Source organism: Oryctolagus cuniculus, chromosome 7 (genome assembly GCF_964237555.1).
Source record: "Oryctolagus cuniculus chromosome 7, mOryCun1.1, whole genome shotgun sequence".
Lineage (NCBI taxonomy): Eukaryota > Metazoa > Chordata > Mammalia > Lagomorpha > Leporidae > Oryctolagus > Oryctolagus cuniculus.
In genome coordinates, this window is record NC_091438.1 from 119459972 (window position 1) to 119485254 (window position 25283).

A 25283-nucleotide genomic window follows, 5' to 3' on the forward strand; every position below is an offset into this window, starting at 1 on the left:
CTGCTGCTTTCCCAGGCCACAGCAGGGAGCTGGATCAGAAACAGAGTAGCTGGGACTCAACAGGCACTCAGATATGGAACTCCAGCATTGTAAGTGGTGGCTCAACACACTGTGTCACAGTGCTACTTCTCTATCCCCATTTAGTCTTCACAGTCAACTGCTTGCTAGAAGATAGCTCTGGGACCAGAGGGGCTAAGTAACAGGCTGAGGACCCAAGCCAGTGAGCAACAGAGCTGGGACTTGAACCTGGTCTACCTGGTCCAAAGGCCATACCCCTCGCAGGTGGCCCAGGGATGTGTCCCCAGATAGCTGGGTCTGTGGGAGATGGGTGTTGCAGCAGCACCCGCAGGTCTGTGGCTGGTGGCTGCTGTCGGGGAGGGACAGGAACCCTGGCTCTCACCAACGAGGTTTGTGACTTCAGCTTCTCTGGCTCCCCTGCCTAAGGAGTGAGACTGTCCCTTGCAGTTTAATCAACCAGCCCCTCTGTCTGCTGGAGACTCCCCAATAGTCACTGGTGGCTGTGTGAGAAGTCAGAGCTCCATGGTAGCCCCACAAGGAGCCATCCATGCCTCTCGGTGCTTGCAGTGGTGCAGTCACACAGCTGTCGCCACCAGGGGCTGCATCTCCAGCCATGTGGACCATTGGTCACCGTCCATGTCTTCCTTAATCCTCAGATCCCCTCTGGAAGTCATCGTGCCATCCCCATGTTTTGTGAGGAACCTGAGTTCAGAGGGGAGCCCTCTGCCCACGTCACACAAGACAGGAGCCAGGACCTGTTCAGACCTGACTCTGAACTTTCTGGCTCCACCTGGAGACCTGACTCTGAACTTTCTGGCTCCACCTGGAGGGTGAAGATGTGGAGGGTCCTGTCCTCTGCAGTGTCTCACATGCTCTCCCTCGTGCCCCCACCCCTGCAGTGACCAAAATCAGGCTGCAGCTCCTTATATAAAATGGTGTGGTATTTGCCGGGAACCCATACATGTTCCTTCTCTGCCCTACCCACCGGCCCCGTGTGCCTTAAATCCCCTCTGAAGGATTCACAGTACCAGGTGCAGTTCTTATCCTGTACGGTTGGGGAATAAGTGAGTCAGTACCGTGTTCCCCTCTGCAGATGCAGCTTCTCAAGAGCTACCTCCCACCCATGGCTGGTGAAGTCTGAAGGCGCAGAACTCGGGGTGCAGGGGGTGGGCTGGGTCACACTGCCCACTGTCATTTTTCTTTAACTCCAACACAGTAACATCATTTAAACTGCAAAGCAGTAGGTATGCAGAAATAGGAAGTGGTGAATGAAGTAGAAAGAAAACAGGAGGCCAGCGCCGTGGCTCACTTGGCTAATCCTACGCCTGCGGCGCCAGCACTCCGGGTTCTAGTCCCGGTTGGGGCACCGGGTACTAGTCCCAGTTGCTCTTCTTCCAGTCCAGCTCTCTGCTGTGGCCCGGGAGGGCAGTGGAGGATGGCCCAAGTGCTTGGGTCCCTGTACCCACATGGGAGACCAAGAGGAAGCACCTGGCTCCTGACTTCAGATCCGCGCAGTGCCGGCCGTGTTGGCCATTTGAGGAGTGAACCAACGGAAGGAAGACCTTTCTCTCTGTCTCTCTCTCTCTCTCTCTCTCTCTCGCACTGTCTAACTCTGCCTGTCCAAAAAAAAAAAAAAAAAAAAAAAAGAAGAAGAAGAAGAAAAAAAGAAAGAAAACAGGAAAGTCACCCCTAACTGCATCACTCCAAAACAACCACTGTTCACAGTTTGGAGTAGGTTTTCCAGGCTTTTCCTGTCACTCTGGAATCATAGAATCATATTAGACTGGCTGATTGGGAACTTGCTTTTTTCCCTAACAGTATATTTTGGAGTTCTAGCCATGTGCAATTGGCTGGGTGAGCGAGTGCTTGAGGAGAGGAATGAATGGCTGGTGAACCCCTGGATGTACTGTAGCCTGCTCTGCTCTGCAGTGGGACATGCCAGGTCTTGTGAGATCTGCAAGCCCAGAGCCAGTGTCCCTGTGCTGTCACACCCCCTGTCCTCTGGAGTCTAGGACCTCGTTGTGTCTGTGTGCACAGGGCAGGCAGGTGGTGGTGAACTGTGCTCCTGCAGGTGTGGTGCTCACTGTCCACAGCTCTAATGCTGTTGTTAACACCCTCGTAATACAACAAGGACCGTGACTCCTAGAGAGGCCAGGTGACGGTGCCCAGCACAGACGTGGAGGAGAGTCAGGATCTGAGCCAGCGTTGCCCAAGGGCACGAAGGGCTTGCTGTAAGCCTCTAGAGGCCCGCACGCTGCCAAAGCTGGGGTGGGTGTGGGAGGAGCCTTGGGAAGCTTTGCCCTCTTGGGGCTGCCTTGCTGCTCTCTCTAATAACACAGGGCCTTGCAGGCTCCCCCGACCCCCATCTTGGCATTGTGTGAGTCTCATGTTCCCACGCAGCCCAGCCCAGCCCAGCCCAGCCTCCCTGGGTGGACCCAGAGAGGGGCCCGGCTCAGGACTTGCCTCAAAGCTCAGGTCCCTCAGAGGAGCTGAACCCTGATGCTTGAGGGAGTTCCAGACTGGAAGTGCCGTGCTAAGGGGTGCAGGTTGTGTCTGAAGGTAGCAGGGAGCCATCGATAGATTTGGAGCAGTGACTAGGGCAGGCTTGCTATGTAGGAATCTCTATGATTGAAGGATGGATGATGGATTTGAGCAGCAATGCCCAGGGTAGAGACAGGCAGTGAGAAAAGTGGCAGGATGGACATGTACCTGGCACTGCCCTGGCCTGGATAAGGCCTCACCCAACCTGCTTCCCCCTGAGTGGAGCTGCAGTCTCCCCTCTGGTCCTCAGCCCCCACTGCCAATGCCAGGTCCCAGCTGGGCCCAAGTGCAAAGCAGCAGTTTATTTTCTGTAAATTATTGGTGGTACCCGAGTCATGCCCAGTGGCTCAGCACAATGGCATCCTTCTCTTTTTGTCCTCCTTAATTTTAGAAGCCAGAGCTAAATGTTTTAATTTTACGTTATTCCTGACATCATGCTAACAAGTTCCAGGTGTCGCCCTGGGCCCAGCGGTACAGCTCTGCCGAGCCGGGTATCTGTGCCGGGCTACACAGAACGCACCTCAGTTCTCAGCAGAGGGCCTCTGTGCACTTCTCCCTCAGGACCCCTGCCCACTGTGTCCACGGATGTAACTGGTTTTTGTTTGTTTTGCAGTGAACATGGGCTTGTGTTTTGGGAGGTAGTCTCAGGGTGCTTCTCCCTGTCCCAGGGTGGGGAAGGGAAGGCTCGGGTGAGAGACATCCAGCAGAGCCGTGGCATGTCCCGGGTACAAATGAGTAGGAAGCCTCCCCCAGGCCCTTCCAACCCATGCTGGGCTGAAAGCTGGAGGTTGGGGCACCATCACCGTGATGGCTGCTACCGCTTGCGAGGTTTCTGCTGATGCAGACACTTTCACCTCTCTGGCGCCATTCTGCCCATAGCCCAGTGCTTCTTAAGTCCACACCGCTCTGTTGGATCCGGTTCAATGTAGGAACAGGGGCAAGGTCCTTTCTGTTGCTGCACATATCCCTGGGTAACCCGAGCCCCACTTTGGGAGCCTGGCTTCCTCGTCTGGGAGAGGGGGCTGGGGTGGCACCTTCCGTGGGGGTGCTCTGAAGGCCCACCAGGGCCATGCACGGAGAGGGCTGCCCAGCCCCACCCGGCTGTGCCCGTTCAGGCTGTCCTCCCCTCTCTCTTGTCCACACCCCATCAGTGGTCTCTGTTTCACTTGTGTCAGATCTGACTTCACTTGAATGTGAGTGTGAGGGGGGGAAAAATGTACCTTTGACTTTTTCTTGAACTCCCTTCATGCACTGAGCCCCCACGTGCTGGGTCTAAGTCTCAGGGAGTTCACACACCGCTGCCTTTTTCCTTGGTTGCATGTAAGTTCTGGGGCATAGGGGCTTATGCAGAACCAAGGGGTCCTTGGAGTGGTTTCCCACACTGTCACCTGCTCAGCCATCCCACCCAGCCAGAGTCCTGCCTCTGGTCTGACTGAAGGGCTGCGTGGGGCCAGCGAGGCTCAGGGGTGGGGTGGGCCCTCCCTGAGGGGAGACCTCTGCCCTACACATGGGGTGTGCCAGGTTGCCTGGGCCCTGGCTTTGGAGAGCCCTGCTGCAAGTCCTACACACCTGGATGGGGGTCACTGACAGCCCATCCCTTCCCCAGGCTTGGCCCTGGGGCTGACAAGGCTGAGCTCAGTGCCACCCCAGTGTAGGGTCCCCTGCCATCTCCATGCATTTCCTTGCCCTCCAATGCCCCTGTCCCAGGCCAAGCATGGTTTTGAGGCTGGGAGCATAGGAAGCTTCACTCTCTTTCCCACAGGGTCTTTCCCACCCGCTCGTCTAGGAGCTCCTCACTGTCCTGCTCCCCACTCCTGCAAGGCTTGTTCACGGACAGATCCTCAGGGACACTCGCCCTATGCCAGGCTCTGTGCTAAGTTGGCAGATGGGCCCATGGCAGACGCCTGGTTGGAAATATTAAGTGCGCGTGACTCACCCTGTCTGCAGCGTTCTTTCCATGCAGCCCTGAGGCCTGGGATTTTGAAACCCACAAGGCAGGAAGTCGCCCTTGTCCACTCTGCATTCTGCTAAGTCATCTCCTCCCTCAGGCACTGGCGTCGAGGCTCAGTGCTGTTCCATACCCATTCGACAGAGGACAACTGAGGCCCGACTTCGCAGGGTGCCTGGCCTGCGGCAGCAGCCTGGCTTCTCAGCAGATGTCACTGCGGACAGCGAGGGTGTGGAGGCAGAGTCAGCAGCAGCCGTCATCACAGGCCTCTCCTTGTGGGCCTTCCTACCTTCCTTGGCCTTTGTGGTGACTCACCAGGCCACTGCCAGCTCTGGCCATGGGAGGAGCTGCACGCAGACCTACTGTATGTTGGGCACTTTCCCATCTCTCACGGCCACAGACCCACACTTGGACCCCTCAGATGTCCCCTTCACCACTTGGTTGCCTCGGCTTACCCATCTGAAAGGCAGAGGCCCAGTCCTGCCTCTCCAGGGGTAGTTGTGATGCTGGTGAGACCGGGAGGAGCCATGCCCTGCAGATTGAGGCCCTTAGCAGCTGGAAGGGCTGACCCCTGCCTTTCTCAGCTTCTCTTCTCTCTGTGGTTGGTGTCCTTCAGCTGGTTTGTGTGTTACTGGCTCCTGATTGTCACACACCTTCCCTCACTAGCTCAGGTGGGCACACAGGGCTGAGTCTCTGGGTCTAGGTTATCACCATTTCCATTGCCTTTACCAGGCACCCACCACAAGCCCAGGCCTCGGGTTCCAATGGAGGCAGGCAGGTGACACAAGGGCCAGTTGTCCCTGTGCAAGGTGTGGCCCTGAGTTGCTGGCACAGGACTGGCCCACCTTGGGGCCTCTCAGTTGATCTATGATGGTCTAGGTGGGTATGTGGTGATAAGGCTGAGACAGGTCAGACTGGCCCCAGGTGGCAGTTGCAACCCCATTTAAAACCATTGGACGGCCCCTAGAGGTAACTTTAGGAACCTTGCTGTACCCTCCCAAGAGCCCTCATGTGTACACAGTTGCCCAGCCCTGTTCCTGAGCACCCAGAGTGCATGGTGCATCATCCCTCATGCCGCTGAGCAGTCTGCTCTGTGACTCCTCTGCCCACAACTTCCTTGGCCTGGTTCTGACCACTGCCCTTGCTGCCTCCCCTGCCCCCAGCTGCCCCCTGCATGGTGGAGCTCCAAAGGACCTTTCTGGTGGGATCTGCAGTGTAGGTGGCTCTCTGGGGACTCTGCAGTGTCTGTAGCCTCTTCCTCCCTCACACAGCCCCCAGGTGTCTGTCATACAGGGCTGGGCATGAATGCAGCTCCTCTAGTGCATTCACCACACTGGCGCCCACCCCCCTCCCCCGGGCAGGCAGGCCCCAGTGGGCAGAGCTCCCTGGGGCACAGCCAGGGAAGACAGGTAACTAGGCCAAGGTCATCGCAGCCGTGGCAGAGGTCATCTGACCTTGATGTTCTCACTACTGCTCCCCTGCTGTTTCTTCATGGAATTTGGTGGAGGGGAGGGAGGGGGCCTGAAAGGACACAGATGTTTACCAAGCACCTGCTCTGGGCCCAGTACCAAGGCCATGCCCGTAACAGGCTTGGGGCTGGGAGTGTCACCCCATTTTGTGGTGAGAACACTGGGGTTCACAGGAGCAGAGAAGAGAGGGAATGGGACCTGAACCCCAGACCGTTCTGCCAGGAGCAGGACATCCTGTCCAGGCCATGGGGGTGAGTGTGTTTACAGGGAGGGTGGAGGCCAGAAGTTCCTTCTCTTCTTCCTCCAGGAAGGGCTTCTGGTGGAGTGCTGGCACCCACCTGCAAAGACGTCTCCTCAGCAAGCAGGAGCAGGCTCCTGCCGCGTGGCTTGGCTGTACAGGTGGGATGGGCTGCGGTGTGCCTGCCTCCCATGATGGGCCCCCACAGGCCACTGGGTACAGAGCAAGGCCCCCGGGATCGTGTAGTGCATGAAGGGAGGGTGAGCAGGGAGAGACAGGCAGTGGATTTGGTGATGGCAGTGCTGGACGAGCTCCATGGGCATCCAGAGAAGGGTGAGCGGGAGGATTGGGGAGGCCTCGGGCTGGGGCCTGAGTCTTGATCCACGCCTGGAAGGACAGAGAGGAGTGGACAACAGAGGGAGAGGCATTGTGAAGAGAGGACATAGTGTGGATAAAGGGCTGGACACAGGGCGGGGGTATTGAGCTAGAGAGGACAGCAGGGCCAGAGGGTGGCCTGAGGCCTTTTTCAGCATTCTCTTTGGCCATGTTTCCTTCCCCAGAGCCAGGACAGTCCAGGGAAGTCAGGAGACTCCAGGAGCTCCTCCCCTCCCACCTGCAGCTGTGTGGAGCCACAGAGAGCAGCTTGTGGTGGTGTGGCTATCTGGGGATTTGGCTGTGTTAGGGGTGCAGGATGTCCACTGACCTGGAAACCTTGTCTGAGTGTTGACTCTGTTTGCAGTGTCTCCCTGGCACACATCAACCCCCGTGAGGCCTCCTTGATCCCAGGCATGGGCCAATGTGCATGTCCTAGGCTGTGGGGAGTGGGGTATGTTTGGATTTTTGTGTGAGCATGTATGTCTCTGTGACATGAGTCACGGGTGTGGCTCTGGGAAGTGTGTGGGGTGTGTGTGATCAGGGTTTGTGTGTGGGTGTCCTGGGTCTGTGTCTCTGACGTGGGGCTGGTTGGGAAGAGAGGTGCAGCTGGGGCTTGATGCTTTGGTCATTTCTGCGCCATCTGCCCCTAGCCCAGCCTCTCTCTACATCCTGATGGATGTCTAGCTACAGATGAGTGCACGGGCACCCTGGACCCTCACCTGTACAGTTGGGCCTTGGTGGGAGTCGACTCAGCCCCCTCAGTGCACTTCCTACTTTTGGAAGCTCCATATACCCCTGGAGAGGTGGCCTGGCCCTGTTGGCCCTCACTGGCCAGCCACTGTTGCAGGCCTCCCTCAACTTCTGGGAACAGGAACCCACTGCTTGCCCAGAGACTTCTGCCAGAGAAGGGCCTAGGCCAGAGCTGTGAGTGGGATCCTGGTGAGGAAGGGTCAAAGCATCTGCAGCTCCTGCCCCACCAGCCTTGGAACCTTCTCCACAGGAACCGGGAACCCCTAGCCAGCTCGGGGTGGGGAGCATGCAGCCCCTCTGTCCTGACCTCCCTTGATTTGCTCTGTACCCCAGCCTTCCTCCACCTGCCAGCTTGTCTGCCAGCCAGTGAGCAGAGCAGGCATTGGGAGATGCCCATGGTGGCCTTAGTCATGGCTGCCTAGGACAGCACTGGCCCCAGGTTCCTGGATGCATTGCCAGGGCAAGCCCAGCACCCTTCCTCAGGGACTCAGGGACCCTCAACCGTAACCTGGATTCTCTGGCCTTGGCTCCCACCTCTGTAACCACAGGGTTGCTGTACCCGTCTGGCGAGACCAAGGAGATGGTTTTGAGGGAGAGCTCGGCCCAGTCCAAGGTCCCAGCTACCCTCCTGCAAACATCTGTCCAGTCCTGCATCTGTGTGATAGCAGCATGAGCCCACAGCTTAGACCCTACCCTCAGCGGTCTAACAGTGCTGAGCACAGAGTCTGGCCCAGACCTTCCCACACCATCCCCGGGCTCTCATCCAATCTGTCCCTTCCTTTCTTGCCTCGATGTGTCCCCCCCCCTCCCAAGGAGTGGTGAGGCCTGAGGTGACCCCACAGGAACCCCAAGGGAATCTGAGTGCAGCAACCTCAGGCCGGCCAGCGTGCCCCTCCCAGGGTGCAGGCCCGAGGAATGGGCCTCAGCGCCCGGCTGGCTGGCCTTTAAAGCTGGCCAAATACAGAATTATGTGACATCTTGGAGAAGGATCTGGCCCCGCACGTTTCTCCCATCCAAATCATTGTTGTAAGTAACTTAAAAAGTTTGTACAAAAACGAGAAGTCGATCCCTGAATGGCCTGCCAGACTGCTGTAACCCAATATATTTTACCCTTAAACCAGAAATGTGTTTGTTTAGAAGCAAGTCACTGACAAATGCCAGAACTGGAGGCATTTCCTCCCTGGCCCGCCTCGTGCCCCGTTCCCCCAAACTCATTGCTTACCCCCTGCATCCAGATTGTTAGTGAGAGCATGAGAAACCAGGCCTGCCCTCCTCTTGGGGTTGTGCCTGCCAAGGGGATGAAACTTGACATTCATTAGGCACCAACTGTTTGCCAGTTGTTGCGCTGGGCATTTCCTTTTGTTTACTTTTAACAGCTGTTTGTGGTGGACCCATTTTAGAGAGGAGAAAAATGAGGACCCAGGCGGGATGTGACCTGCCCATGTTCGAGGCTCCCTCCAGGCAGTGGGGCCCCAGTGCCAGCCTCTTGGTGTGTGACGTCCTGGCTTCCGGTTTGTGATGCTGGCTCGCCTTCCTCACGTGGGAACCAGAACCCTGGATTCTTCCCCAGGGGCCGGGGGAGAGTGGTTGTTTCCTGGCGCAGCTGTGTGCCAGGCACCGTGCAGGGCTCATTTGCAGGATCTGAGCTGAGAAGGCCGCTTGCTGGGTGGGGTGTGGGGTGAACCCAGGCCTGCAGACGCTGGTGTCCCGTCCCGTGTACAGTTCATCTAGAGTTTCAGCCCACCCCAGCCCAGGCAGAATGTGCAGGGTTCCTGGGCTGGGTCTTGGGGGGAGATGCCACCCCCTTCCCAGCTCCCACGATGGCTCCCCTGTCTTTCATCTCCTGCCCCCGTTGTGGAGCTGCACGCAGCAGTAATGGATTGCAGTGGACTTTTTTCAATTAGGCTCTGATTTTCCCCTGCCTGTTACTATAAAACTCCAGATGGTCCGGGCCTTCACGGTTCCTGGGGTGTTTTCCCCCATTATTTTCATCTTTTCTCCTAACACACCCCACATGTGAGGGCCGCGCTCTGTGGATCCGCCAGGCTTTCTTCTGCTCTGTGCTGCCTGCTTTTCCTCTCTGTGTGGCACGTCACAGAGAGCGCCCACCTCCCCTGCTTCAGCTCCGTGTGTGTGCAGGGCCTGGCCCCGGCCCCGGCCCAGGAACAGAACCCACGATGGCCCAGTTTGAAGCTCAGGTCACAGTAATTGCTCCTCAGGGACAACTTGTGGTGGGCGCTTTATGTAGTGCTTACGGTCACACAGCCACATCAGCAAGGACACATCCCAGCTTTGTCACTTGCCAGCTGTGTGACCTGGGCCAGCGATGTCACCTTTATGAGCCTCAGTTTCTTCATCTGCAGAATGGGTCTGGGAAGCAGCTTCATGGCAGGGCACATTGTCTTGACTCAGTGACACACCCCTGGCACCCCGCCAGTGACAGGTGTCTGAGAGGGTGTCCCCTGCCATTGAGAACAGTTCTGAATTCACCCCAGTTTCATCTTAAGGTGTATTTTAAGGTTAATAAGGAAAACTTGATCACCCTTCTTACAGCTTTCAAGACTGTCCTTGTCCCTCTGTGTGTCCGCCCCTCCCTGTGGTGCGGCCTTTCCTTCTGGCCAGATGAGAGTGCCGGTGGGTGCTTGGTTACGTGAGCCTGTGTGTTGCAGACTCACCGAGCGAAAGGTGCCCACATCGGGCTGTGGGAGGGCACAGGTGCCCATAGGATGCTGCCTGCATGCTGTGGTTGGTGGAAAGCACCCACTGTGTGCCCCTTCATATGTATGAGGTATCTGGGCCCTGATGACTGAAGTGAACTCACTCAAAGTCGTACAGGTGGAAAGTGTGGCAGCCAGACTGGCCTCTGGCCCACTGTGGTGCTGCAAGGCAGTGGTGCCCGCCAGACCACCAGGTCAGGATTTGTACACGCCGAGGCACTGGGGAGCCACGCAGAGTTCGAGTAGGGAGAGACAGGGCCAGGCCCCTAGGCTCAGGTCTTTGTCCTGGGTGCCCATGGGAATAGTCAGGAGGGGCAGAGAAGGGCAGCAATGCTGGCAGCCTGGAGCAGGGCAGCAGGCGGAGAGGCATGAAGCAGGCAGACCTGAAAGATGTTCAGCAGGAGGCATTCCCCTGGGACAGGGACAGGGACGAGGGAACGGGCATTCAGGTGCAGAGTGAGGCAGAGGCTGGGTGGTCTAGCCATGGACATGGCTCCAGAGTCCCCGTGTGGACAGCCTCATGCCACCCTAGTCACTGGCCACACCAGTCACTGCACAGAGTGGTATCTGAGATGTCCTGTGGGACACTGCTCCCCCAACTCACCTGCTCCGGAATCAGTCCCTAACCCATGTGTGTCTATGAGTGCAGGAGCCCCAGGCTCCCAGTCCTCCTCCTTTGTCCCCTCCCTGCTTGTCTTTGCTCTGGCTCAGCAGCTCCTCCGCTGCTTCGAGTACAGTGACCCCCAGCAGCCTCGCTGCCCATGTCAAGCCTCGTCCTCTGCACGAGGTGCTTTCCCCAGCACCCACTGTCCACGTGCTGCCCAGGCATGCAGCTCCTGCCTGCCCCAGAGCAACCCCTTCCCAGCACTCTGAGCGCTCTCTGCTTTGGAGTCATGGGCGTTCTGCGTCCCCACTCCTGCTGGCTGTCAGGTATACAAGAGTGCAGCAGAGGGAGGTAAGATGGGAATCGATGTGCCAAGAGAGGAGAGGCGGTGGGGGCCCTCGAGGGGTGTGGGGGCAAGAGTGGGCAGACACCCGATGGAAGAGACTGGTTGGAGGGAAGGGGCAGCTATGCTGCAGGTGGGTGCTCCACTCCCCTCTCAGAAGAGATGGAAGCTCCAATTGCGGCTTAGCCCAGACTCAGTGCCCTTAGTGCATGGGAGCAGTCACCCTCCCTGCCTCCCACGTATATGTACCCAGCCCTTGCCCAAGGTCTGCTCTGCAGGTGGGATACACAGAGGCAGGTGTCTGTCCAGGGCACAACCTGCCCTAGAGCATGAAGGACTTTTTTGGGGTTGGGGGGTAGAATATTGGGAAGATCACAGCCAGTGAACTGGGGCAGAAGGGCAGGGGCTCCAGCTGCCCCACTTCCATCCCCAGCCTGCTCCACAGCCCTAGTCTGGGCAGAGCCTGATACCCTCCTACCACCTTGTAGGCCAGGGTGTAGAGAGGAGGTTGGTCCAGGCAGCATGCAGACAGAGGTGGAGGGGAGTGAGGGCAGGGGTTAGGGAATGGGAGGTCACACATGTATCCATACAGCCCCCAGCCCTGCAGAGGGACAGTGGCCAGGGTAGCCACCCTGGGTGGAGTGCCACACCAAGGGATCCCTACCGTGGAGGGAACTTGGTGCCAGGATCAGCACTTGCTATGCATTATGCCATTTGTTCCTCACAACCGTTCTCCATGGCGGGTGGGGCTGATGATGAAACCAAGACTCAGAGAACTGACAGTGTGAGCCACTTGGTAAGTGGAGCAGCCAAGACACAGGCCTGGGTCAGCCCACCCCGGACCCCATGTCTGTCACCACCGAGCTGCCTCTGACAGTGGGGGCAGTCATACTTACCCAGAGGGCCGAAGAGGGGCGGTCACATCTGTGACAGCACTGCGCCCAGCTCAGCCGAGCACAGCAGGTGTTGACCCAGTGAGAGCTCCCATCCTCTGCTCCATGAGGCTGTTGAGTAGGGATGAACTCCTGGGTGTCTCAGTGCTGGTCCTGGTGGGGGTGTGGCTCCGCCTGGAGCACCCTCAGTGTGCTCATCCAGACCCGACCAGCTGCATGTTATAGTCCAGCCTGTGTCCCAGCTCAGGGAAGTTTGGGGGTGGGGAGCGGGACGCAGGTGGGCTGAGGTCCATGGGCACGGTATGGGCATCCGTGTGCACACACATGCATTGTGGTACTTTAAGGAACACTGGAGTGCGGAGCTGTACTCACTGGTATGCATAGATCCCTACTCTTATTCACACCTCTCTATTACTGCTTTTAATTAGAGAGAGAGAGAAAGATGCCTAGAGTGGCCAGGACTGGACTAGGTCCAAGCCAGCAGCTCATTCCAGATGCCCCACCTGGGTGGCAGAAACTCAGCTACCTGAGCCATCACCAGCTGCCTCCCAGGGTGCACATTAGTGTGAAGCTAGAGTCAGGAGCCAGGGATGGGAATCAAACGTGGGCACCAGGGTGGGACACAGGTATCTACCGGCTGGGTGACATGCCTGCTCCCTGGATTGTACGTCTGAACCCCCCTGTGCCCCGTGATTGAGACGCCGGCCCTGCATTCAGGGAGCTCTCAAATTCAGCATGGAGTGTGGAGATGAGGGGTGACTGCAGTGAAAACCTTCCTGCAAACTCGGGTGTTCAGAGGAGGGGAGGAGATGGCGTGTCGGAGCGGGTGGTGCTCACGCGGTGCTGGCTGAATGAGAATGAAGAAAAGGCATTCCAGGCTAGGAAACAGCCCTGGACAAGCCCGGAGGGCATGGAAATCCATGGCAGGTTCAGAGACGGCTGCAGCTGTGGCGTGATGTGGGGGCACACGGGTGGGAGAGACTGGCCGGGTTGGAAGACCATGAACACTGAACCGTGGATCCCGAACTTTTGAAAAAGGTATAAATTCGGCTGTAGGAGAGTCCGAAGGGAAGGTGTCCCAGGAGGGGCACAGGGTGAACAAAGGCAGGGACGGGAGCAGTGGTGCTGAGGTGGGAGGGTTGGCCCCAGCAGGGACTCAGGGAGCCCGGGGAAGCAGATGATATACCGGTCTCCAGGGACCAGCACACTCTCAGAAATCAGGAAGAAGACGCAGCTCACGAGTTATGCTCTCTGCTGCAGTCTCCTCACTGTGCAGCCGGAGTGGAGCAGTGGGGCAAGCCAAATGCCAAAAGGAAGCCCCCTCTCCTGCCCGGTTCCCTCCATCGCACAGGGCATGGCAGCTGAGCAAGTAGGTTTGTGGCCTCTTTGCTCCCCAAATGGGATTTCCTTTGGGTTTGCGCGCATGGGAAAGGCCCAACGATCTGGAAGTGGGAAGTGGAACAGCTTCCATGACCCAGCTGTGGGTAGGTGGCCTTGGAGCAGCCCCAGCACACACAGCCTGCAGTGTAGTGGGGCCTCCACAGAGAGGCGAGCATGGAGCTCACCTGGGACCCACTTGCCGTCCCCGAGCCCTTATCCTTACGTTCAGGCCGTCTACTCTGGCCTCTGCTCTACCCAGTGCCTCTGCCCTGGACTGGGCCTTGGTGACCCTCATCTCTGCTGCAACTGCCTTCTCCCAGCCCACACCTCCTGCCAGCAGCCAGAGAGGACTTCCTAGAACACATATCTGTCCCTGTTCCCTCTCTTCTTAGGCCCATTCACGGTCCCCGCCATCCCTAAGGTGGTGTCCAGATGCGTCAGCCTGGAGGCTGAGCCCCACTGTCAGGCCTGTGACCTCCCCAGGCTCTTTACCTGCTGGAGCCCACATCAGCCTCAGAGGCCTCCACAGGGATTCAGGTGCCCCTGAGCCTGCCTTACCTTGGCCTTCAAGGCCCATGTGCCCCACTGTCTTTGGTAAACCACAGGGTTCATGGTTCCAGGCTCAGGTGAGCCAGTGGTTGAATAAGCTAAATGCATGGGTGTTGAATAACTTCCTACCTGTGTCTTCCACGCCTCCCACCCAGCACCCCACTTAGTGCAGCCATCTGTCCCCCCAAGAAGCCTCATGGCCCCCGGGCTGGCTATGGTATCTCCTCTGGACTGCTACAGCCCCTGTGTGTCACTCCATGACAGCTCAATTGTGATGCTTTATGGAGGGGGAGAGGGGCAGTTGTGTGTGTGTCTCACATGGGCTCTGAGCAGCTGGAGGGGAGGATCTGTGTCTGTGTTCCTGCTGTATCTCAGTTTACCCAGCAGGCTGGAGACATTCTGTCCAAATGAATGGGCCTGCACGGAAAATCACCACATGTGTTGAACTGCCCCAGCCTGGGGACACTGACCTCCCAGGGTGGACTACAGGGTGTGAACACTGCCACTGGTCCTCTCCAGCCATTACCCCTACCCGCCTTGTTAACAGATAAGGTTCCTTTGAAGCTGGGGAGGGCAAAAGCTAGGGTGCCCATCTCCGAAGAGGGAGGTGTCAGGTTCCAAATGTAGATGTGAACAGAAGCCAGTCCCTCCTTCTTCCCCCTGCAGATGAGCCCCCAGAGAAAAGGCGTGGATGAGCAGGCCTTTGGGAGCATTAGGCCCTGGGAAATGAGACTATGTCCACTTTGTGCCAGGCCATCTGCTATTGGAAGCCCAGACTGGCCCTGGTTCAGAGGCTGGGGGCTCGGCAGGAGGGGAAGGGCCGGGTGGATGGGGAGGGGACCTGGGGCCCTGCCTGTAGGCCAAGAGCTCTCCTCCCAGCCACTCCTCCAGTTGGAAGGCTGCAGTTGCCATTCCTAATCAGGAATGGCAACTCCACCCTGGGCCCAGGGATTGAACACTTTGCTTGGGGAGGGACCTGCCACTGCTGTCTCTTTCTCTTCAAAGGGCCACCTGCCCCTGGGAAGGCAGTGGGAGAGCAGAGCCACCTGGGCTTTAGCGTGAGACTTGAGGCTCGGTCCAAGTCCTGTCTGTCTGCGTCCTGTCGCAGCCCTGTGACCTTGGGCAGGTCACTGTGCCTGAGGCACATCCTTCATGGTTTTTGTTGTGTGGTTAAACACCCAGCACCATGCCCAGAGGCTGCAGGTGCCTGCACGCAGCCAGAACACTAACTCAGGAACCGTCCATCAAGTCAGATGGTGGGGGTTGGGGAGGGGTGGCAAGAAGAGGCAGCCTGCCCTGGCCAGCACTGGAGCTGGACATTGACGGCCGAGGGGGAATGGGGTGAGTGGTTATGAGAGAGGACATTTTTTGCTAAGCAACTTCCATGAACAAACACTCAAAATTGGCTGAGTCCTGATGTTATTCTCAAATATGGGTGAGTGAGGAGAGAGGCAGGAAGGTGTGCAGGGGTTTGAGTGCCAGGCCAGAGGCACTTCAGAGAAAGAGCTTCAGGGTCCTATTGCTACATCAGCAACTTCTTCCGAGCTCTTGTGTTAGAATGGGGCAGCAGGAGGCAGGGAGGAGTTAGAAGGTAGGGGACTCCTGGGAGAGGACAGAGCTGGGTGGAGGCTGAGGGAACAGGCGGCCTGGTGCCTGGGGAGGAAGGTCTGGGTGGGCAGAGCCCCCCAGCCCACTGCTGTTTCCTCTTCTCTGTGATTCATTGCTGCTCTGCCTGCCCACTACCCACCCTCTGACTGCAGGCAGGCAGTGACACAGCTGCACCATGCCCCACTGCCCAGCTCAGGCTTGGTATATGGTGGGCACTGAGCAGTCAGATAGCCAGATGATAAATCAGATACCTTAGGTATGGGAGTGGTGGTAGTTCTGAGAGCAGTCAGTGGATGCTGATCATGCCCTGCAGGTGGACGGACCCCCTTATCATACAGTGTCCCCTACCCCTGGGTCCCTCATATTAGCACTGAGCAGTAGCCTCACAGCCCCAAGTGTGAAGACAGGGAATTGAGTCAAGAGGGGTCAAAGCCTCACTGAGACAGAGCCTGACACACCTCTGTCTCAGGCTGTCTGGGCTGCAGTGAGCACCTGCTCTCAGAGTCCTGATTCAGGCTTGCTGTGGCCTCAGTATTTCAGATGGCCCTGGTGAGGGGTCCTCTCAGACCCACGAGTGGCAAGACCACGTACTTCCCTGGCCCTGGTGGCCTGTTTCTAATTTAGGCATGCACTTTCTCAGAGTCCTGGGCACTTCCTGGGGAGCTGAACCAGAGCTCTTCGGGGCTCGGGCAGGAGGGGAGAGGGTGGGTGGGCAGGGAGGTGGCCTGGGAGCATGCCTGTAGGCCAAGAGCGCTCCTCACTGGCCACTCCTCCAGTTTGAAGGCTGCAGCAAAGCCTTTTCACGGCTGGAAAACCTCAAGATCCACCTGCGGAGCCACACGGGCGAGAAGCCGTACCTGTGCCAGCACCCGGGCTGCCAGAAAGCCTTCAGCAACTCCAGCGACCGCGCCAAGCACCAGCGCACTCACCTCGACACGGTAGGCCCCCCCCCCCCCGTCTCCAGTGAGAACCGTGTCCGTGTGCAGACCCTGCCTTTGCCCTGTAGCCACGCTGACATCTAGGGCAGGAAACGTCTTTGACAGGGAGGGTCCTGTACGCTGCTGGATGTTAGCAGTTACCTGTGGCCGCCATCCACTAGACAGAGGGGAGGCTACTTCCCATCTCACAATGGTGACTGCCTACAGTGTCTCCAGACATCGTCAGTTGTCCTAGGGGTGGGGTAGCAGCACACTCGCCTCCAGTTGAGAACCACTGTTTTGGCCCATGGTACCAGCCTGGGCACCAGCATCCTGTGTATCGCCATAGGGAGAGTGTGCCTACTCTCCTACACCCTCCCACTCAGTGCAGACCTCTGTCCTCACCCCCTCCAGAGACAGGCCCAAGTCCTCTGTCCGTTGAGAACTGTTGGTGAGGAGTCGAGGTGGGCAGCCCCTAAGACTTTGGGTTGCTGCCACAGTGACCTCCAGACACCCGTGTCTCTCTATTCCCTCCCCTCATTTGTGCCAGATCTGGGTAGCCTGCAGCGGTAGGCCCAGGTATAGCCAAGCCTCCCCATGTGCATAAGATCACAGCGCTTGACAGAGCACTCCCTAAAACAATATGCCCCATGCCAACCCTGCTGTCAGGGGCTCCAGGAGGCCAGTGCGTGCTCACAAGTGTACCACTGGATGATGGCAGAGTCCTGGGTGAAGGGACAACAGGACACTGGGGTCTGCAGCCAGAGTCCGCATCAGGGCCCCAGGCCTGCTCTCTGCTCCTCCTGCGGATGTTTGGGGAACTCTGGGGGTGGGAGGCTGGGAGACCCGAGTGGTCAGCAGCCCAGCCTGTCCAGTGTGCCGACGTACAGGGTAAGTGGAGGCTGGGAGACCCGAGTGGTCAGCAGCCCAGCCTGTCTAGTGTGCAGACGTACAGGGTAAGTGGAGGCTGGGAAAGAGCAGAGGTCTCAGCTGCGGGCCTCCGACGCTTATCTTACAGCTGGGAAAACTGAGACCCAGAAAAAGGGCAAGGTTGGGGGCAGGAGGGACGCACAGGAAATAACAGGGTACTGGTGTTCCTGGGGTTGGAGCAGGTGCCCACAGAGTCACCCACGAACCCCCACCCCCAGTTTACACCTGGCGACAGCCCAAGGTGTAGGGACCCTTGTTCCCATTTTATAAACTAAAAAACAGAGAAACTAGATCACTCTGCCTGTGAGGCATGTGGCTGAGTTGAGATGCAAACCCAGCTTTGTGTGACCCCAAGTCCAGCGATCTTTGCTGGAAATGCTGACTCAGCTGCCACCCTGGGGTGGTGAAGCTGAACACAGGGGACAAGGCAGAGTTCTCCCAGCCTGAATCAGACTCCTGCCCACACCAGGCTTCGCCGTCCCAGGTCACGCTGGGGGCGTGAGGTGAGGAGTGGGTTCTAACAGGCCGTGGGCTACCTCTCCGTTGCTTTCTCAGCCCTTATGGCCCTTGGCCAGGGCCCTGCGAGCCATGCTTCAGGCCCCAGCACCCTTGGCTGTGTCTCTCACAGGCCCCAGGGCAGCACTGCCAGCACCAGTCTCCCCACCCCCCCCACCCCCGCCTTCTCCCCGCTGGGGACCTGGGAGACGTCTCCCTGGGCTCTCAGGTCATCTACCCTGACTCACCCCCTCCTTCTTGCCTCCCCACTATTTCCTGGACCCAGCCCCAAAGCAACAGGCCTCTGGCCCTCCCCTGGTGTGTGACGGTCAAGGCAGGCACAGAATGAGCCTGCAGGCTGATCCCAGGCCTTCGTCTCCCCAAGAGGGCCTGGGAAGCCTGGGAGGTGCAACAGCCAAGCCTGTACCCACTGGTACCCACACTCCCTGCACAGACTCCCCAGGGCCCCATGGGGGCCTAGTTTTCCAGAGAGGACCTAGCTCTGTCTCCAGCTTCCTGCTGGCATCAGGGAATGAGAGCAAGAAAAGTAGAGAGGAATGAGCTGAGTTCTGACCCTGGCCCTGCTCTGCTCCTGGAGGTCTGAGGAAAGCTGCCTCCCTCTGCAAGACTCGGTTCCTTCAGGAAAGCCAGCACCACCAAGGTACCAGGTTGGGGGCCGCATAGTCACCGTCTGCTCGGCCTTGCTTTGCCCGTCCTTGCCCCTTGCTGCCCGGGCACACCTGAGTCCTGCTCTGCCCCAGGCCTGGGGACACAGACTCCCATGGGGGCCCAAGTTAGGCTGTTGTCATGCTCTGGCGCTGTCTCCCCACCGGCAGGTTGGGGAAGTAGCCATCTCGCCTTTGCCTGCTCCCTGGACCGATACCGGTCACAGAGGAGATGGGGTGTCCTGCAGGTATATTCACTATGACATCTTGGGCAAAAGATGAGCCTTGATTTTTCATTTGCGGGGATCTGCAAGGCTGATCCTTGTGGGGTAAGAGCGGGCATCAGTGTGGTTGTGGACGGCCAGTGCTGGCAAAGTGCCCGTGCCCAGGGACCACCAGGTGAATGAGCCACAGAGACCCAGGTGGCTCCGTGGGGTGCAGTGGACCCTCCGCCCAGCACCCAGCAGAGCAGCCTTGTCACTGACAAGAGGGCTTGGAGCCTCGAGGGGACTCGTGCCTGAGGTTTGGCTGCTGGCTTGGGACAGCCACAGGGTTTCCTGAGGGCGCACGGGGGAGCTGGGCCCAAGGAATGTTCTGCACGCGTCAGGCCCTGGAAAGATAAACACAGAGATGGGCCTTGCTGCCCTGTTCCCCCAGTGCGCCTGCATCTACCAAGCTGTTTGTTTGCTTTTTGACAGATCCTTGTCGATGGGTATCAGCCTTCCCAGGGGGACAGAGCTCAGCGGGCCCCAGGGCAGGGCCCTCGGAGAGAGAGGCTGTGTGTGTGTGTGTGTGTTTCAGGGCGGGTTGGGGGCGGAGGGCGGGCAGTCCACTGCGGCCGTCCACCCCTCCCGTCAGCCTTGGGGCTTCTCACTGCTCTGTCTCTTTCTTTTTGCTCTCCTCCATTTCTTTACCCGGAAACCCTCTGCGGCAGCACCCAGGTATGGTCGTCTCCTCGGCTTCCCCTTCCCACAAGGTCCCTGGGCCCAAGATCAGAGCGGCCTCTAGGGCAATGTTACCTGCAGGATTAAGGGCAGGTGCATGCCGGCCCAGGAGTCCCTGGTGCTTATTCTGACAGGTGGCATTTCCTCCAAACATTCTGCCATCCCCCGCTGCCCCAGGAGGACAGAGGGTTCTGTGGGGGCAGAGCCACTGCAAGCACCTGAAGCAGCTGGAGGCCCCAGGCAGGGCCTTGTGGAAGCCCCTTGAGAGAGACTGGGAGCAGTGGGAGCCACGAGTCCCCTGCGAGGCCCGACAGCGGAGGGATACTGCACACATGCAGCAGCTGCATGGGGTGGCCAGTGCAGGCTGAGGGGGAGGGGAGACAGTCCGGTGGGGGGCTGGTTGGGTGCAGGGGCAGGCAGAGGAGCGAAGGCTTGCAGGCTCATGTCAAAGGCCTCCAGTGCCGAGAGGTGGCCGGTGTTCTGAGAGCAGCATGGAGCCCCTGAGGGAAGTAGGAGGCCAGAGCATGGCCTGCTCCAAAGGCCATCTGCCTGCAAGGGCGGGGGGCACAGAGGCCTGGGGGCAGGAACCCAGCAGAGGCAGGGGGTGGATTTGGGGGTCTTCCTTGTATGCTGTGGGTGGGTACTGGGAGCCCATGGGAAGAGACCACCCACTCATCACACAGGAATGTTACCCCCAGTACCCCAGGCCTGTGCTGAGAGCCAGCTCCCTTGTGGCCTCCCTCAGTTGTTGGGAGGAGGAGCTGTGTTTCTTGTGACCCAGAGAGCAGTTTGGGGACTCTGAGGCTAGCACCAGGTGCAACCCATCCCCCAAGGCTTGCCCTGCTGATCGCACTCCCTGCCCTGGGTTGTACCCTCTTACCCCTCTCTTCCCTCCTCCCCCACTTCCTCCTCCACCTCTCTGCAAGGTGCCCGGCTCACTTTACTCCTTGTGCTCTTGCTGCCACTTCGCAGCTATGGGATACAATGGGGACACTTTCCTCAGATCAGTGCCGGAGCTGCAAGAACCCTTAGAACTCAGTCAGCCCCGGTTTGCAGAGGACAGAAGTAAAACTCAAAAGTCCTAGCATGCTGGTGGAGTGGAGACACAGGCCTTGCCCCACCGCCCCTTGCCTACCCCTGTGGCCTGCAGCTTACCCTCACCTATCATCCTACCCGTGTCAGGTGACACAGGGGACCTTGGCCCTGAGAGGGGCCCCTCACGTCCCTGTGCCCTCTGATGTTACAGAAGCCGTATGCCTGCCAGATCCCTGGCTGCTCCAAGCGCTACACAGACCCCAGCTCCCTCCGCAAGCACGTGAAGGCACACTCGGCCAAAGAACAACAGGTGCGTGAGAAGGTAAGACAGCCTCTGTGCCAGGCCCTCTCCACAGATGACCCCGTGCCTCCCGGCCGCCTGTCCTGTCACATCAGGAACCCTTGCTCCCTGTCCACACACTGGGAATACCGCCATCCACCAGTCCGTCCGCCCATGCATCTGCCTCCCACCAGGCCCCAAGTGTGTCTGACCCACAGCCCTTCCTTCCTTACCCCCTGGCCCTAAGCAGCTCCCCTCTCCGTCCGCCTGCCTGCTTACCACAACTTCCGTCATAAACATTTGATGTCCAGTCCTGGTGAGTCCCGCTTTCAGTGCCTGGTGGGTGAGGCGGACAGGAAGTGGTGATTCTGTGTTACAACCTCGATGGTGATAGTGGGGTGCAGGAGTCGTCAGGGGCACGCCTGAGGGGGCTGGAGCCCATCTAGGTAGGAGCAGGAGGGTCTATGGGAGAAATGGCCCCAGGCGTGAGGGGTGTGCGCACTGGAACCAACCCTGGCTGGCACCTCCCTGCTTCTTGTTCCTCACCATCAGGTTGGAGAGTAGACTTGCTGTGAAGGGTTTACAGCCATGCTGACCAGAGACTCAAAAACTCAGAACAGGAAGGGTGTGTGTCTTCATAGCACTGGGCAGGGCAGGGCAGGTAAACTGTGCGCCCCAGAGAGAGAGCGGCATTGAGTGAGGACTGGAGCCTGAGGCCCAGGGTGTGTGCAGGACCAGCGGACACTCGCCTGTCTCCAGCTAGGCAGCACAGGGAGGAAGAGGGGTAGCTGCCACAGAGGTTGAGTATGTCTGATGGACAGCGGGTGCCCTCAAGGAGTTAGGAGCAGAGGACGGTCATGGCACCTCGAGACCCGGCTCTGAGGCCTTGGGGAGAAAGGCCTGGGGCAGTGGCTGGAAATCAGGCAGGGAAGCTGCTTCTGCAGACCCAGAGAGATGGTGGAGACTAGCTTGGGGCAGAGTAGGAGCCGACAGGAGGGGCTGGGCTGGGCTGGGCTGGGAGGGGGAGCAGCGGGAGCCCCAGGGCCAGGCTTCAGGGGACAGGAAGGACGGTGGTGCCTTTCCGTCCTCTCAGGACAGAGAACCTGACAGGGAAGCAGGTCTGCAGGGGAGAGCAGCGGCTTCCGTTTGAGATGAGGACTGGGTGAGCTGCTCAGGGACCCAGGCCTCAGGCGGATCACAACTTGGGGCAGAGCCTGCTGCACAGGGTTGATGCAGGCTCCAGAGGGCCATGGGAGTGGGGGTGCCTGGATGCCAGGGAGGGCGAGGGGTGAAGAGAAGCACCAGGGACTGGGGGGACACGAGCAGCACACAGGAGCGACAGAGGGCAGGAGCGCAGTCATTGCTCAGCAAGATTTGTGGAACACCTTGTGTAGCAGCCACCTTCCCTGCACTGTGGTCCCGCGAGGGTGAAACAGCAAGGCCTGCAGGCTGCTTTAGTCCGTGAGCTGGGGCAGGCAGAGATGGGTGCTGGGAGTGAGCAGACATGGGTGGCAAAGGTGATGGGGCGAGGGCAGCGGCTTGAGACTTTCTCTCCACGGAGTGGAGTGCCACTGGATGCCACGGAGCATAGGAGGGACGTGGTCTAAGCCTGCACAGTGAGCTCCCTGTGGCAGTGCCACCTCCACGCCACCCTGAGAAGGGAGGCTGAGCGCTGGTCCCAGTGCCTCCTCGGCTCAGATGCTGTGCCTGGTGCTTCACGCACTGTAACCCAAGAAGCGGGCACGATTTTTTCTCCCATTTTAGATATCTGGAAACAGGCTCAGAGAGTCACGCAGCCCAGGGTGACAGAGCCAGGGATCCATCCCAGGCCCAGCTGTCTCCAGGGCCTGAGCTTTTCCCACCGCTGTCAGGTTGAGGGGCCGGAGTGGGGACAAGGAGTGGCCCAGCTTCGGTAGGCTGGGGCTCCACGCCAGGAAGGCTTGTGTCCTGAGCCAGCAAACCTGTGCCTGAGGACCAGAATCCTGCCCTGGTTTTCCCAGGCCCTGTGCTTGGCGCACACAGAGCCCCTGGGGACTGGAGGCCGCGGATCTGCAAACTTCCCAACACTAAGCGTCCATTAGGAGCCGGCGGGCTGATGTGTCTCTCTGGGTAAAGCGACCCTATATTATGACAAGTCCTTGGCAGCCCCGCTGCGTTTCAGAGAGAATTAGAAATGCTTTTCTTCCTTAATTCTCCTCTCCTGCTGCTCCTAATCCGATCGACATCGCGGTCTGCAAGAACATGCCTCGGCCCTCTCTTGCCAGAAACTTAATTTACATGGAAAACAGCTGCTGGGTCAGGGAGCTGAGCGCCTCAGCAAGGCTGGCCATGCCTTCCCCGCACCCAGGGCCTGGCCCTTCGCAAGCAGAGTGGAGTAACCCTCAAGGCTCACTCTCAGCTGCTGGTGGCGGGGGATGGGGCCCTCACGTCCCTGAGTCTCTCCTGTCCTGGGTACCATGAGCATCTGGGGCATCCAGGCTCCGGGGCTTCTGGCTGGGGTTGTCGAGCAGCAGGATATCCCTGGGAGAAAGGGCCTTTCCCATCTGGCGCCTGCACCCTCAACCGCCAAGCACCCTGAGGGTGCCATCCCTCCTTCTGGGGTGACCGTCTACGGTGACTGTCATTGGGAATGGCCCAGAGTTGTTGGCCAGACAACCATTCAGGTTCCTGAGCACATCCCAGCCCAGGCTTGCAATGAGCCAAATGACCTCGAGTCCACGTGCCACCACGTGTGGCTCAGCCAGCTGGCATCCAGCCAGCCCCGCCCACAGCACTGCACAAAGTGACTTTGCATCCTGATCTTGTTACTTCCCAGCAGCCTGGGGCAGGATGGTGAGACCCAGAGAGGTTTAGTCACTTGTTCAGTGTCACACAGGGAGTAACAGGTGGAGTGAGGTTTGGACCCAGTTCTTCCTGGACAGTTTCCACTGCTCTTCGCACCACAAAGGAAGGAGGATGGAGCAGAGGGGGAGTAGAGGGGAGAGACAGACACTTGCTGCCTGCCTGCTGTGTCTCATATCAGCTCTCCCTGGTGCAGCCATGGAGTGCACCTCGTGGGCCCCCAGCTTCCTCCTGGGGGTCCCAGTCATGCACTTTCTTCTGGGTCTTGGCATTTGTGCTGCTCCCAGCCAGTGCCTGAGTGTGCAAGCTCCTGAGAGTCACACTCCCCCCCCCCCCCCATATCTCTGGCTCCCATCCAGGAAGATTCCATCTGCCTCTCCTCCCTCCCTCCTATCCTGGGTCCCTTCCTGGCTGTGCCCCTGTCGTCACACACAGCACTTCCTCTGTGAAAATCCTTGCACGTTGGCTCTCATCCTGGCATCCGTCTGCCTCTCAGATGATCCAGGCTAACATGATCTTCACAGCGTAATCAGCAGCCCCATTCCACAGAGGAGGACATGCAGGCATGGTGAGGAGAAGCGTCCTGCCCCGGAATCACCGTCCCTTCCTGACCTGTCCCGTCCCCTACACTGACAGACAGGTGGTCTCACGCCAGCACCCCTCTTCCTCTGCTTACTCCCCAGCTGCACGCGGGCCCTGATACCGAGGCCGATGTCCTGGCTGAGTGCCTGGCCCTGCAGCAGCTCCAGGCGTCCACACAGCTGACCACCGGTGATGGGAAGGGCGGCCGTGCCCTGGGCCAGGAACTGCTTCCAGGTATGTGTGTGGGGAGGCAGGGCCGGGGCACAGCCTGGGAGGGCCCCTTCTCTGCCAGCCTTCCCCCTGGGACAGCAGTGATGCACCATGGGCACTCCTCTGGATGTGGCTGCCTCTCTGCTGCCAGCTCCCTGCTTCTCCATCATCTCCCTGCGGTTCTTGTCGTGAGTCAGCCACTCCTTCACGCTCCTCACTGCCCTACCCCTCTCAGTCTGGTCTCCAGGGCCCCATGGGCTTCCTGGGGCCTCACTGTTTGGGTCCCCCAAACACTCTGCTCCCTTTGGTTCTCAGGACCCTGCCCCCACCTTTCTCTCTCTTCCCTAAGGGGGCTCCTGCCCTTCCTTCTGACCCTGCCTCCTAGACCCCTCCTGCAGGCAGTCTCCCTGTTTCCTGTCTGTCTCGCCCACCACACTGTGAGCTCTTGCAGGGCATGGCCAGCGTGGCTCACGTGCAGAGCTGGTCAGGGGAGACATTGACACCTGGTAGAGAGGTGCCACTCCCAGGGTTTACTCTGGGCCCTTCCTCGTGGCCCAAGCTGCCCTGGGCACCTGCATGTGCCCATGTAGCCATGGCCTCCACATGAAACTCACTTAATCCCCAGCACGACTTCTGCCTTGGGAGAAAGCAGGCTCCTTCCAGTTCATCACGAAGCCCAAGTGGCCCAAGACACGACCCTGCAGGCTCATTCTGCCTGACCCTCCTGCAGCTGTGGCCACGGGGCAGGCATTCCAACCCAGACCCGAGCAGCCTGGCCCTTGGATTCCAGCGAACAGTGCCTGTGCTCCACCCCCCACTGTCCCTAAAGAAACCACAGCATCCCAGCAGAAAGCGCTGCCCACCCTCTGGGATTTCTTGAATTACTCCAACAATTTTAAGCATTTTTTTTTAAAAAAAAGTTTTCTAGTGTTTTATTCTTTCCTGTCAATG

The 25283-nt window shown here is 58.8% G+C and overlaps 1 protein-coding gene across 3 annotated transcripts in view; it reads left to right on the forward strand.

Moving 5' to 3' along the window:
- The window catches only part of GLIS1 (GLIS family zinc finger 1), a 231346-nt gene that overhangs the window by 195582 nt on the left and 10481 nt on the right, over positions 1-25283 (forward strand). For 2 of the 3 annotated variants that reach the window (XM_008265223.4, XM_051857745.2), the window contains exons 5-7: positions 16210-16371; positions 20631-20741; positions 24224-24356. In XM_008265223.4, the coding sequence (XP_008263445.2) occupies positions 16210-16371; positions 20631-20741; positions 24224-24356 (406 nt within the window). The remainder of the gene's footprint in view (positions 1-16209; positions 16372-20630; positions 20742-24223; positions 24357-25283) is intronic. The other variant, XM_051857746.2, reaches the window with a different exon arrangement.